At 34.0% G+C, this 13,897-nt stretch overlaps 2 protein-coding genes across 4 annotated transcripts; both read right to left on the reverse strand.

The window, feature by feature from the left end:
• Positions 1-2,902: 2,902 nt before the first annotated feature.
• Positions 2,903-6,231, reverse strand: LOC109796330 (putative receptor protein kinase ZmPK1). The gene has a single exon (XM_029271212.2). It carries the CDS (start codon positions 5,427-5,429, stop codon positions 3,024-3,026), a length of 2,406 nt encoding a protein of 801 aa, XP_029127045.1. The 5' UTR covers positions 5,430-6,231; the 3' UTR covers positions 2,903-3,023.
• A 2,762-nt stretch (positions 6,232-8,993) lies between these two features.
• Positions 8,994-13,897, reverse strand: LOC109797945 (protein MRG2). Of its 3 annotated transcripts, XM_020358121.3 has the most exons (10): positions 13,552-13,891; positions 13,407-13,460; positions 13,314-13,327; positions 13,089-13,234; positions 11,108-11,148; positions 10,727-10,831; positions 10,475-10,554; positions 9,868-10,037; positions 9,441-9,525; positions 8,994-9,314 (listed from the first exon to the last, which is right to left on the reverse strand). In XM_020358121.3, the coding sequence occupies exons 1-10, from the start codon at positions 13,693-13,695 to the stop codon at positions 9,224-9,226; spliced, it is 930 nt and encodes a 309-aa protein (XP_020213710.1). In that variant the 5' UTR covers positions 13,696-13,891; the 3' UTR covers positions 8,994-9,223. The 3 variants fall into 3 exon arrangements, with proteins under 3 accessions (XP_020213710.1, XP_082933392.1, XP_020213709.1); XM_083077266.1 differs by lacking the exon at positions 9,441-9,525 and having other exon boundaries at positions 13,552-13,895; XM_020358120.3 differs by lacking the exons at positions 8,994-9,314; positions 9,441-9,525 and having other exon boundaries at positions 9,559-10,037; positions 13,552-13,897.

The following is a 13,897-nucleotide window of genomic DNA, read 5'->3' on the forward strand; positions in this document are numbered from 1 at the left end:
GTGAAGAAAACATTATTCTTATATATTGAATGAGATGACAAATATGAGTTCCCACTATTATCCGTCAAATCTGCTGAGTTCCCACAAAAATCAGTGCGATGGCTTAATGGAACCACGAACACTTGAACTAAAACCATTCACCACGAAATTTGGGTCAATCTAAGGCAGCTACGTCTGTTATAATAATAATAATAACAACAAATCAGCAATGCCAACTTGCTACCCTGCGCAACAATACAAACCTATTTCATTATCTATTGGTCCCTATATTTGTTTTTTGAATTTTTGTACCTGCTTTCATATAGTCATTGGAATCATGATACCAATATATAATATGTATTGTTATGAACATTGTATTAATCAAATAGAAAACGACATAATTAGCATGCCCTACGGCCTGTAGCAACTTGGCAAATGGTACTTAATTTATGCTTCAGTTTGTGAGGTTGGTCAAGTTTTTTGGTCTGCGCGTCGGTATCAATGCCACACATTCATCCATTTATTTATTTTCTTTCCTTGGAATTTTAGGACAACTTGCTATTTTTGACAAAAAGTCCTCGGTTTTTATTTTCTGAATTCTCATACCATCTATGCCACAACTGTGTGCGTGCTTGGATCAACGTCAGTTCTTTTTAGCAAATTTATGTCCAAAATTAGAAATTGACAAAGAAACAAGGATTATTAATTTCATATTGATACAGCAAAAGTAAATAGACACTTAATTATTCCTCTTTGTTATGGTTGTATTAAGTAAAGCAACTAGAGTTATTATTCCTCGTTATTATTGAATAAAAATCATTATGATAGTACTTGTTTTTGAATGTTAAACGTCATGTAATATTTTGTAAATATATGTATTTAATCTATACTATTATATAAAGGATTCACTTTTTAGTATTCGTTTTTGGTTTACATAGACTTTTTTATCCTTTAATAATAATGACTCTGTCATTTCTCTCGCTCTCAAAACCACCTTCTCTCATGTTAGTATCTTTTTTTAGTTTATACATCTAGTTTTTTTCCCTTCTTATTTTATATAGGCATATAGCGTTTTGTTTCTAGTGTACAATTGATGGACCCACTCGAAAAACTACAAACAAGTCGAAACAATCATGTAGATTCCTCGAAAAATGATATGAAGATGGACACCTTTCAATAGCAAATATTCGAGATCGAGAAGAGCTATGCTCGAAAACTAGTAAAAGTGTAGTACCAATGGTCACATGAAGGTGGTCAAACGTCTAAATCGAGAAGTTAACATATGTGTGGACAGGTAAGTCGAGAGGTTAATATGAACGTGGGAGGACGGTTAAAGGAAATTATAACTCAAGACCACGTAGCAAGCATAGTGGATAGCGGTTATGAGTTAGAGGTGTACGTGCACAAAATTAATCGCTCTTGATTGCTCTATAAATACAAGGATTACGGACCGTAACAGAGGTCGAAAAACTCATACCAGAACTACTTTCAACTCGCTCACATGGCTTTCGTGCAAGGAATCGTTTTCGGGTATGACTGCTTCTTGACCACATTTCTTTTCTTGTTTTAGGAGTAGGTATAGTATAATTTCTTGTGTAGTTTCTTACTGTTCTTGTAAGCACGTAGTGAGATTATGTACTTTGAAGAGTATGCTCTATGTAATTTGATCACTACCTAAAGTGAACCATGATCTGTATTGCCAATATTATAATTGTTCACTCGATTCATCTAAGCGTTCATGTGCATGAAAATTGTTATATGCTGATCGTTGAGGAGTGTTGGGAAATGGGTAATCATTAATTATTCCACTCTGTTCTTCTTAGCGCGAAAAATATACCTAAATTGAAACACTCGCTGTGCTAGTCTACATAAAAAGAACCCGTAAAAGATTAATGGTTAATTCCACCGTAAACAACGATATAAAAAAAAAATACGAACACGGGCTTAGAGAGGATTTTTTGTTGTTGTTTTCTTATTGAATTTGCTTGGAAAAGAAAACGTCCATTGCATCAAGCGCAAGCCCAATCCTGATTGGGGTTTTAGAAGGGGCCGATTACCCTTGTTCTGTGGCCGATTGAAGCCCCAAAAATTCAAATAACTTCAATTGAGTTGGAAAAAAATATAAATAAACTTAATGACAAAATAATAAACAGAAGACCTTATATACAAATATTATAAAAGATAAATATTTATAGCATAAAAATAAATATATAATTTAATTTAAAAAATTATTGTATTAAAAATTATCATAATGTTAATAAATCTAAAAAAAATACATTATAACTTTCATTCAATTTATTTCTATATTATCATTTATTATAAAACGTTATCTAAATAACTTTGAGAACTCAAATTGATTTTTCAAATTAGAAGAACCAAAAAATATAAGACAAAATAAACTGAGGAACTAAATACAAACTTGAAAAATTTAGAGAGATTAAAAACATATTTTACCCTTTTATGAATATAATAGGGGGAAAAAAGTAAAAATAAAGATAAAAAGACTCTATAATCTTATTATATTTTTCATTAAGATATTAAAATAAATATATTAATTTATTTTAAAATATTATTAAAAAAAATATTATACAATTATATATATACTATTTTTAATTTTTGAGTTCCTGTTATAATTTTCATAACTTTAGTCCTTGTTATTATGGAGCCTCCAATTTCCTTATCTCTCTTTAGCCTTTGATGGCCATGCTCCTTCCTCACATTTCTAAAACGAATAGCTCTATATTTACTTAAACTTCACATAATTCCTATAATACTTTTTAAATTTATTTTTATCGTTTCACAAAGCATCAATTATCTTATTCTATATATTTCTCTCTTCCTTTCTTATGGCTTTACTTGTTTTAAAAGTTATTTTAAAATAAACAGTACGTTATATGAGTTGGAACCTTACTCCATAGTCCTATGACGAGTAATGTTATTAGTAGGATTAGAACACTCCATCACCAAAACATAATATACATTGTTCAAACTACTTAATTTTATTTGTACACTAAACAAACACAGGATTCCCCATTCTGTGATGATCACTGATTATCATTTTGGTGGCTAGATTTCTGAAGTATCTCCACTACTTGGCTCATGGTGGGCCTCTTGTCTTTCTCTTCCTCCACGCATTGCAAAGCCACTTTGCCCAAAGCTTCCATCTTACCCTCCTCATATACTCCTTCTACCGTGGGGTCTAAGATTTCATTAACCCACCCACTTCCCATTTTCTGTTTCTCTTTAAGCCACGCAACCAGGTTCAGATTCCGCTTCTCCACACCCTTATCATCACTGATAACAACATCCTTTGCTACGCTCTTTCCAGTGATCATCTCCAAAACAACAATTCCATAGCTATAAACGTCAACTTTGGATGTGATTGGTAGGTTAAAAACCCACTCAGGAGCCATGTAACCTCTTGTTCCACGTATCCTTGAAAAACTAGAGTATGTGCTAGTATCATTTCTGTTTCTCAGCTTGGACAACCCAAAATCCGCAACCTTGGGATGGTAGTTAGAATCTAGAAGTATGTTCTGGGGCTTTACATCACAGTGTAGAATCCACTCTAAACACTCCTCATGAAGATAAGCTAGACCTCTTGCTGTACCTAAGGCTATATCAAACCTTTTGGACCAATCCAATGCATTGGACTCGATATTTTGTGCTAGAGAGCCATGCTCCATGTACTCATACACCAATAGCCTGTGTTTTCCCTCAGCACAGTACCCCCACATCTCAATCAGGTTCATGTGGTTAAGCCTTCCAATGCTGCTTACTTCTGCGAGAAACTCTTCTTCTCCTTGATTAGCATCCTTGAGTCGCTTCACTGCTGCAACTCGTTGATCCAACAACACACCTTTGTACACAAACCCTCCTGCACCCCTTCCTATCTCTTCCCTAAACCCTCTCGTGGCTTGTTTCACCTCAGAATAACTGAATTTCCTAAAACCGGTCATGGCCAGATTATAGAGTCGTCCATCTACACCAGAATATTGCTTCCCCCGTGTTCTCACCAGAAAAAGCCAAATCACCAATATAGACGAAACTTGAAGCCCTCCCACTCCCCCTACAAACCAAACCAAGAACTTCACATATCTGCTTCCATGACCCATGTCATAAGCTCTCTCAAGCAGAACCGTTCTCAAACTGGAAGAACAATCAAGACCATGCTCACTTAGGGACCCCTCGTAAGAATAAGTACTGTTTGATGGGAGTTTCAAGTACAAATCAGCATTAAAATACGCTGTACGATACGCATTCCGCAACTGCAACTTGGGGTAACAGGTATAAGTGCCAGTGTCATAGACATAGGTATACTGGACTCCTCCGCAGTTGCATAATTGAAGGCATAACTCCAGACACTGACGGAGCGTGTAATTTTGCATGATCCCATAGTCATAGCCATACAACTCCACGTTACTTATACGCAAAAAGCGAGAGTGGTTTCCAGTGCAAGAAGTAGAGAATTCGGGTTGGCAGCCATAAGACCAATCACGATCATCCTTCCACTTATACCCGGGAAGGCAAGAGCACTTGACACTAGAATTTTGATTGTAAGAGCAGAAACTATTAGGGCCACAAATACCATGAATGTTACAGGGTCTTGCTTTGGCTTGCCACGTAATGGACCATTTGTCTCCACCGCGTCTGCGACTATAAACACGAAGGTTTCCATCGTGATCCAGGGTGAATCTTCTCTGCATGACGGCGCCGTAATCGGAAGTGGTGAAAGTGAAATCATCGGAAGAACTGAAGTTGCCGAGCGTGTCCATGACGGCGAGTCTGGTGTTGTTGTAAGTGGACCTTTTGGCGTTCCAAGTGAGCAACCATGGATCGGGCCAGTAAAGGCCAGAGACTTCGGGGCCGTCGTAGAGAAGACGAAGAATGTTGTCGTTGTCGAAGAAGAAGGAGTAGAAGCCGGAGGAGCTGTTGCTATCGCTTCGAGAAGAAACGAGTTTCGCGTGCCTCGTGAACACTTGCTGAGGCAGAAGCGTATCCGTTGGGAAATCAAAGCTTTGCCACAAAACGACACCGCCGCCCTTCGTTTCGCTGAGAACGAGGTTCCCAGTGTTGTGGAGAGATAGACGCAGAGAGGAGGAGAGCGAAACGGTGTTTGTGGACCATACGTGGGACTCGTCAGCGTCGCTCAGGGCGAGATTCCCGTTTTGGAGCAGCGAAAGCTTTGAGCCCCTGCCGTTTACGGGCTGCTCACGGTTTGCCATCCACACGGCGGTCGCGTTTTGGACGTCGGCTTGGGAGAACCAAACGGCCAAGGCATATGCGTTTTCACCAACGGCATAGAAGCCCGCAGAGAAGATGCCGTTTGGTGAGAGCATGATGTCGTTTGGGTCCTCCACTGAGAGGGATGACCCTTGTCGCATGGTATCCACCGCTGAAGATGGAGACCAAATAAGATAGAGGAAGATGAGTATTACATTTACAGCCATGGAATCAGTTATGATTCAGGTTCATCAGCTTCCATATATATGTTGCTCTCAAATTCACGTTTCATTTCATTACAATTATCATTCACTATTTACCATAATATATATATAAATGGTGTCATTGGGTACGTGACAGGAACGACTTTTTGGTCCGGCAAGGACTTGGTTTCATAGATTAATCATCTTCTAGAACTACAACTATGAACTATCTTCCACATTCAAACTACTCCTTTCTCTATTTAAACAAAAGGACGGCAATGCATATTATTGGCCTTATTAGTTATTTTCCATATTCGATTATATTTATTTATTTTAACAATTAATCATGCATATTCAACTCTAATTTTACTTTAAGATTCGATCATACAAATAAGACAATTTCAAATTTATATCATTAGTTTATTAATTAAAGATATAAACGTCAAGCATTTACCTTTAATTAAGAACGTAAGATAATACTAAATCCAAATTCAAAAATGTCTTGTACCTTTAAAAAACAAAATTGATAATACTTTTTAAAAGAAAATAATGATATATTGTAAAATTTTACTCATATATATAATAAAAAGGCATGTCTTGTTTTATCGATTAAAATTGTGTAGCCAGGACAATTGTGTAAGAAACTACCCTCTTTTCAAGTCAACGATTAAGGAATTATAGTATTCTAGAATATTCTCATAACAACTTGTTTGGGTAAATATTGTCCTATATTGCAATAAATATAATCATAACTTAATCGCAAGGAATATATTATATATGTGAATTATTGCATTACTTAATAATTATGCAAATCACTGAAGGTAACCGTCGTTGTGGCTGTTGACCACCCTGTTATCCAACTAATGAGATTGAGTAGATGTCGAAATCATTAATTCGTCACGACCATTAAATATTCACTCATCAAATATAAATCTAATAATTTTGCATTAAAAATTTAATAAATCAGAAGTTACACAAAATAAATTTATAAAAAAAAACATTTTTTATTGAATTAGATTAAATTTCATGTTTTATTTTGATACATAATTAAATTCAACCAAAACCAAAATTATAAATATATTTAATTATTGGACAAAAAATATATTTAACTAAATATAATTTTTAGTAACTATTTGAATAAAGGTATGTAAATGATTAATACAGTTTTTTTTAAACTGAATTAAACTAAGAATGTCCATAGGATCATAGCTATATAAAGAAGTAATTCTATATCTTGAAAATAATAGAGATAAACAAACATGGATTTATTGAGTTTTGGATTCCTTTTTTATGTGAAAAATAAATTTAAATTTGTATAAGTTTAAATGTCTCATTTAATCAAGTGGAGGAAGTCCACATCATGGTAGAGTGTGAATGACTCATTTTGAAAAAAACATTAACAGAATATAGAGGGAAGAGAAGAGTGAAAATTACATTGTTCAATTGCATATCCACAATATCCTTTGTCCAATTATAATTAGAGATTCGTTTACCATTGGATGAAATCTATAAACAATAGGATTGAAAGCAATAGTCTTTGATTTGCTATGGTTTATTGGTGCATTCATTAAAGACTCTCTTGTACTTTTTATTGATCTTAGTGAAATTTTATTTTGACTTGAACGACTCATGATTTTTATCCTTCTATTAAGAATTTTTCACATTAAAAATATTTATATGTATTTATTGTACTTTTGAGTTATTTATTTTTGTTCTATTTTGTTGATATTTCTTGTTGATTCTTATAAGTATAGAGATTTAATTTTCACTCCGTTATTATTTTTTTAAGTTTTTATTGTGTTAGACTTTTACTCATCAATATTGCACCTAGTTACATTAATTGTATGGTGAAAAGTGTGGGTTTGTGTTACAGAAATCTTGCAAATTTTGAAAACATGAACCACTCAAATAATTTTCAGCGGTTAAGGATGCAATGGGATTTTGTTTGGTTTGTATATAACGTTCAATTACAAAGACGAAGGCAAATAAAAGCAGCAAAAGACCGAAAACAGCGACAGAAAATAACATGAAATTTGGTTTGAGTTTGAGCATCGGAAGGCAGTTAGTTGACAATTATTGTCTGGAGACTGCATAATCAACCCTCCTCTCTCCTTAAAGTATATTAAGATATTTTAAAATAAATAGAATGGAACAGAATTAAATAAAATGGAGTAGAATAAAACAAACTTTTTATCCATTATTTGAATGAATATTTGATGATAGAACGAAACGAACCCTTCATCATTTGATAAGTAAATGAAATGATTTTCAACTTTTTCATTTCCTTACCTTTATTTTAAATATACATTGTATTTTTATTTTTTTACTTTTATTTTGAACTTATCCATTGGATCACGTTAGACCGAATTTCTTAAGGACTACAAATTTGTTAACTTGACCTATATAGTCTATCTATCAACTCAGATCAAACTAGACTTTTTTTAGCTCTTTATGAGCTCAGTTTACCCTCTCTCTTTTTTTTTTTAATTCTGAATCAGTTTATCCGTCTAGTCAAACTAAATTGATCGAATTTTTTTCAAAATTTAAAAATTTAACAGCTCTACCCAATCTAAACCATTTAACGAGGCCAAATTTAACATTTCTTTTGTCATCACCCAAAATTACAAACAGACCAATTTTAGCAGCCCTTTTGTCATCGCCCAAAACTACAAACAGACCAATTTTGACAGCTCTATTATCCTGTCTATCCGTCATCCAAAACTACAAACAAATGTTGCGCTGCAACTATCTGAAATTGGATAAATGCTTTTGTTTGAACTTTGGTTATCTTTGTATGTATGGTGCTGTACAGTGCTCGCAAAGTTCATTGTCTTTCACTTTTATAGAATCAGATGATAAAAAGCATAACGTTGTTACAATAAGAAACTATAGTTTCATATCTTTAAAGTTTATGGCAATAAAAATGTAGTCACCCAATTACTAGTTTGGTGGATAAAAATGAATAACATAAATTAATTTTATAAAACTCGGTGACACAGAGAACAAAGTTCAATTTTCTGGAAAGATAATTCATAGGATAAAAATAAAGACTATAATTATCTAGTAATAATAAGAATTAATCACCTATATATACACTGCCAGTATAAATTTTTTTTAAACTAACAACCAATCATATTTTTTAATAGTGTCATGTTAATTGTTCATTTAATAAAATAAAAATAAAATAAAATAATTTAAAAAATATGATTAATTGTCGGTGTAAAAATCTTTACACTGGCAATGCATGGATGATTAACTCTAAAAATAATAATAAATTTATTCTTTGGTTCTTTGAAAACGAAGTAAATTGATGGACATGGCCACCTAGCCAGTGATAACGAAGTAAATTGTCAAAGCAAATCAAACACAGGAAAACGGTAACATGAACAATGGATACAATGGCACACCGCAACACTTTTCAACGACGAACGAAATTGGATTAATAAAAATTTGTGAAGAGGGCGAAAGTAGTGTTTAGCGGAAAGGCGACAAGAATGAATAGTGAAGTGTGGAAAGAAGATAATAAGACGGGGATGAAATAGCAATAGAATGAAAAATTGGAAAGGAAGAAAAATGACAGTCGTAGAATGAGATGGAATACATGCCATTGGGTTTCATTCCGTTCCATCCAATCCAAAATGGAATATGAATTATTCCATTTCATTCCATTCCACCGATTCAAACATAGCCATGGAAAATCTGATATCACATCATTTTGATGAGAAAAAATAAAAATAAACTGCTATTGTGACAAGCATTCTATACCAGCAGCAGCTATGAAACTATGTACAAAGCAAAATCAATTCTTGTCCAAAAGTCTAGTGACCTTGTTTGTTGGTGCTGTTCTCAATATCTTCTGCAACATGATAAGTAGAAAGGAAAAATGCGCTCTGGTTTTTTTGCAAGAACCTGCACCATAAAGTGGATAATTATGCATCAAAATTTGCTGGTGAAATGCCAACAGAATTATTTCCCCATTTAAACTCATCAGGAATGACTATTTTTAATATAAAACTAGGAGAAAAACATTGAAACCTGAGAAAGTCAAGAAAGTGTGCCTGTAGTTCTATCAATGTCTCCTCTTCAATGCTAGCGTAAAACAATAACTCGGGCAACTTAACTTCAAAGGTCAAATACAGAAAAGAAGAGGGAAAAAAAAAAAAAAAAAAAAAAAAAAAAAAAAAAAAAAACAGACAAGGCACCACTAATTAGAATCCCAAAATATTGGAAGACATAATAAAGCTCTACAAAATGCAGACTTGACAAAATCATGATCTCATAGCAATAAACTCGTGCAAGGCTGAATCCAAAGGGCCAGCATTTTGCTGTAGACAAACCTGACAACTATCTATATTTCCATTACAACATGATGTAAAAAAGAGTCGAGAGTCATGACAAACTAACAAAAAGTTGAACTTGAAACCTATAATAAGCTCGTCAGGTAGCAGACAAACGAGCATACCAAAAAGACGTAACAAATGCTCAGCACCATATATAGCAGAAGGAGAGACATTGGCTGGACAAGCCTCTTGGTACTGTTGGCGCTCGTTATTGTACAAGAGTATCACTGGCAGTGCTTTGTCAAAGTAACAACACACTCCTTTCATAATTTCTTCAACTGAACCAGCCATCCTGTATTAAATTTAGTATTAAACAGTAACAATAAACACCATAAGTAAAAATATAAGACTCTAGCTGTACCCAAAACTGAAACAGTAATGAATTCAACACTATATAATTACAAAACTTGCAAAGCTGATTGTAGACAGACTAATCAAACTGAAACTCTACTTGGATATGGTATTTACTGGGCAGAAAAACAAAATTATATTCCAAAAAAATACTTTAAAATATGGGTAAATGATTTATGAAAAGATTAAGAGGCAGGGGTTTATTCTAAATAATAATAATAACAACTTTGGTTAAAATGATTGCTGTTTCCATGTTTCCGTTCAAACTGATTAACTGTTTAAAATAATTTGATGCACACTTCAATTCCCAATATAGAAAAAAAAAAATATTTCAACATCAAGCTTAAAAAGTGGAGGGGTGTGTTAGCATGAACTTACGAGCCACATTTCTTCAATCTGTAATCAAAATAATTTTTCAATATGTCATTCACATTAGGAGTACGAGGAAGTTTAACAAGCTGCAGAGGACAAAAAACATAAATTCAACAATTTGAATGACTTCTTGGACGTAAAACGGTATTCTGTAACAATTAACAAGCTATATCTGTAATATCAACTTGCTACTAGAGAAAATGAGGCACCGAGTAATCTTTGTAAATTACATTAATATATTATAGATGAAATCGTTACCTTGCCCAGATGTGTAATAAACTCACAATCATCAACTAATTTTTTTTTTAGTGTTGTAGGAATTTGAATGTTGACAAGCTTCTCAGGATCAACCCCAGGTTTTGCCTACAAATAATCAAGCAATAAAATCAAGTAAATTTATATCCGTAGGCCAAAACAGAATTGAGAAGAACCATCCCCATACCTCCCTACGGAACAAAAACATCAGCGAAAAGTTTGCTATATTTACACTTAAATTATTCAACTAAGCCGACTAGCAAGTTGAAACCAAGAATGGATTTCAAAGGGGAAGGCTCGGAAGACAGATTGAACTCCTTATATAAATTGGATTTTTTGCCCACCCCTACCTTATATAAATTGAAATTTAAAATGAGAGAGTACCTTGGTGACAGATTCATTCCTTCGTTTCCTGCCTCTTGAAACTGCATTTCATTTTTTCCCAGAACGTCTCAGAAATACTAGGGACACAGTGAAGTAAAATTTGATCTTTTACATATTTACATGTGGTTATAAATCATAAAGTCCTTTTAATTTACAACATAAGCTACAAGAATAATTACATTAAAACAAGGAATACATCGAGTATTATATCATATATCTTCTTGATCAAATGGCTGCCAACTTTTAAGTGGAAAGAAGAACTAAGCACAGATGCAAGGAATAGTACATGATCAGATCTATGTTGGGTGTGGGGCTCCAACTAAGCACAAGGATTTTCCACCATTGGCCCCAATATAAATCTAGAATTTCCTCAACTGCACTGTCACTCACTAAACAAGTGGAATGCAATATTATAAAAGATAAGTCATTAAACTTTGCATATTAACTAAGAAGACGAATAAATATATATTCTGCTCATTTGAAAGTCGTCCCATTAAATAAAGTGGAAGAGGTAACTATTAGTGACAAATTCAAGAGAATTGGTTTTCACAAATTCATAGACTGCTTCTGAGTTGCTTGTAGTTTATTACTAAAAGGTCCAAAATTATTTATTCTAATTAGTGCTTCACTATCAGTTTACTCTACGAGTATAGGTGTTAGTATACAATTGCAAGGTATGGAATTTGAGGCTCACATCAAAATACGGGATTCTAGTGTGTGGGGAGTTTATATTATTTATAAAGCCTTGAGTTCTCCAGCTACAACAGTTAGCCTCTTTGGGTGGTTCTTCCAAGGAGAATTCCATAAGACCTTTCTTCCTATAAGCTGCTCAGTCTTCTATGCAATTTATTATCTCACTGTTAGGTATATTGACTAATACAACAACAACAAAGTCTTATCCCACAATTCAAAGAGAAATGATATGTTTTCCTTACTTTGAAAAATGAAAAACTTGTCCAATTATAATTTCACAGTTTTCTCCTATGGATATATATATTAATTATGTTTTTATTTAAATGCATATATACTCATTTAATACATTCACAAAATAATTGTTCATATTTTTGTATTTCCCTATTGTACAATATTTTTTGGATCAGCATCAGCCACTGAACTAGAACAGAATACCATAAAAAGTTAATTTGGAGATAAAGCACATAAGGCCATCTCCAGTTAGAGGTACCAGTTCTTAAAATAAGAACTGGTTCTTAATTTTTTTTTATTATTGGAGTGAAGTGACATGACTTCCATGTGTAGAACTTATTTTTCTATAACCCAGAAGCACCGGGTTCTTGAAGCAAAAAAGAAAGAAAATGAGTCTATTGTGGAACTCACATAAAGTAAATTAAGAATTTAAATTAGGTTTTTCTATTGGAATAAAAAGTAGGAAAAGTTTTTAAATCCTACATGGCATTGAGGGACTCACAAAAAGTGCATTAAGAACCCAAAATAGATTCTATTATTAGAGATGCTCTAATACATATATTAAAAAAAGATTTTGATGCCAACCCCCAAATACTCATAACCATAGAGTCAAATTATGAGAAGTTCCCAGTTCCCGAACATGATGAAGGTCTTAAACAAATCGTTTCTAACCATGTATATTCAGTATGACAATGCCTCTACGGAGACAAATTAGAGAGCGATCATTCAAGAACTAAATCAACTCTAATCCTACGACAACAAAATGCACAAACATCAAAATATTTCCTTCCCATCCCCCTCACCCTACCAGACACAAAACACATGAAGTCATCTGCACACCAAGAAAAATACGATGAACCTTTAGGCTGGATTCCTAAATGAGAAGTGAGTCAGACAACATCAACCTCTACATTCTCCAGTTGAGAACGACAACACATACAAAATCGAATCAAAAGTCATTCTACTAATTAATTTGGCAATCACACAGTCACTAGCTCTCCACTACAGCAAGTCATTGAGATTGAGGTAAGTAGAGTGCATAAAGAAAACATCTGACCGTAAGTAGTCTTGGATTTAGCCTGAGAGCCACGCGGGACTTTAGCATTCTTTTCATTGCCATGTTTCTCGTCAAGGGCATGTTTCTTGCGCATATTCTCCTCAGTGTGTTTCATCAAACGATCCATGCCAACCCATTCATCCCAACTGCAGCAAACACACAAAGGGTGGCAAACTAAGCCCGCAGTTCTTAACCGAACGTTGAATAAGACGACAATACACTTACCTTTTCTTCCAACCCTGAAAACAAAAAATGAATCCAAATGAGAAGGCAGTGGCAGGTAACGGAATAGTTTAGTGAAAGTAGAGAAATGCTTACGAGATAATGAACATGGAAGAGCCATGCTTTACGGTTGTGTTCAACTTTCCTAACCTTTTAAACAAGACAAGTATTTGGGTTGTGACTTGTGAGTGATTTTGGAATTAGGGGAAAAGAAAGAATATTTATATATAATAAAAAGAACCTTGGCTTCATAAAGGCATTGATTGTGGTTGGCTAAGACCTTCTCTCCCTCGACGTAGGGAGCAACGGAGCTATGATTGTCAGTTTCAGACTGCGTGCTGCTGCTGCTATTGGAATTCTCTGTGCTTGTCTTGGAAATCTCCATTTCCTATTTCCTATTTCCTATTTCCTATTTCCTATTTCTCCTCCTTCTTCTTCTTCTTCTTCCGATCAGAATCGGATTGATTGTCTTTCTCTTTCCCTTTATCCGAATCAATTTCTTCCCCCCTTAAACCCAAACCCAACAAAGATTTTCTTTTTTCTCTATTCCGTCAACTACGCCTAAGTAACACTCTCTTTATCTCAAT

This window comes from Cajanus cajan, chromosome 6 (genome assembly GCF_000230855.2).
Source record: "Cajanus cajan strain Asha chromosome 6, NIPB_CcT2T_4, whole genome shotgun sequence".
Classification (NCBI taxonomy): domain Eukaryota; kingdom Viridiplantae; phylum Streptophyta; class Magnoliopsida; order Fabales; family Fabaceae; genus Cajanus; species Cajanus cajan.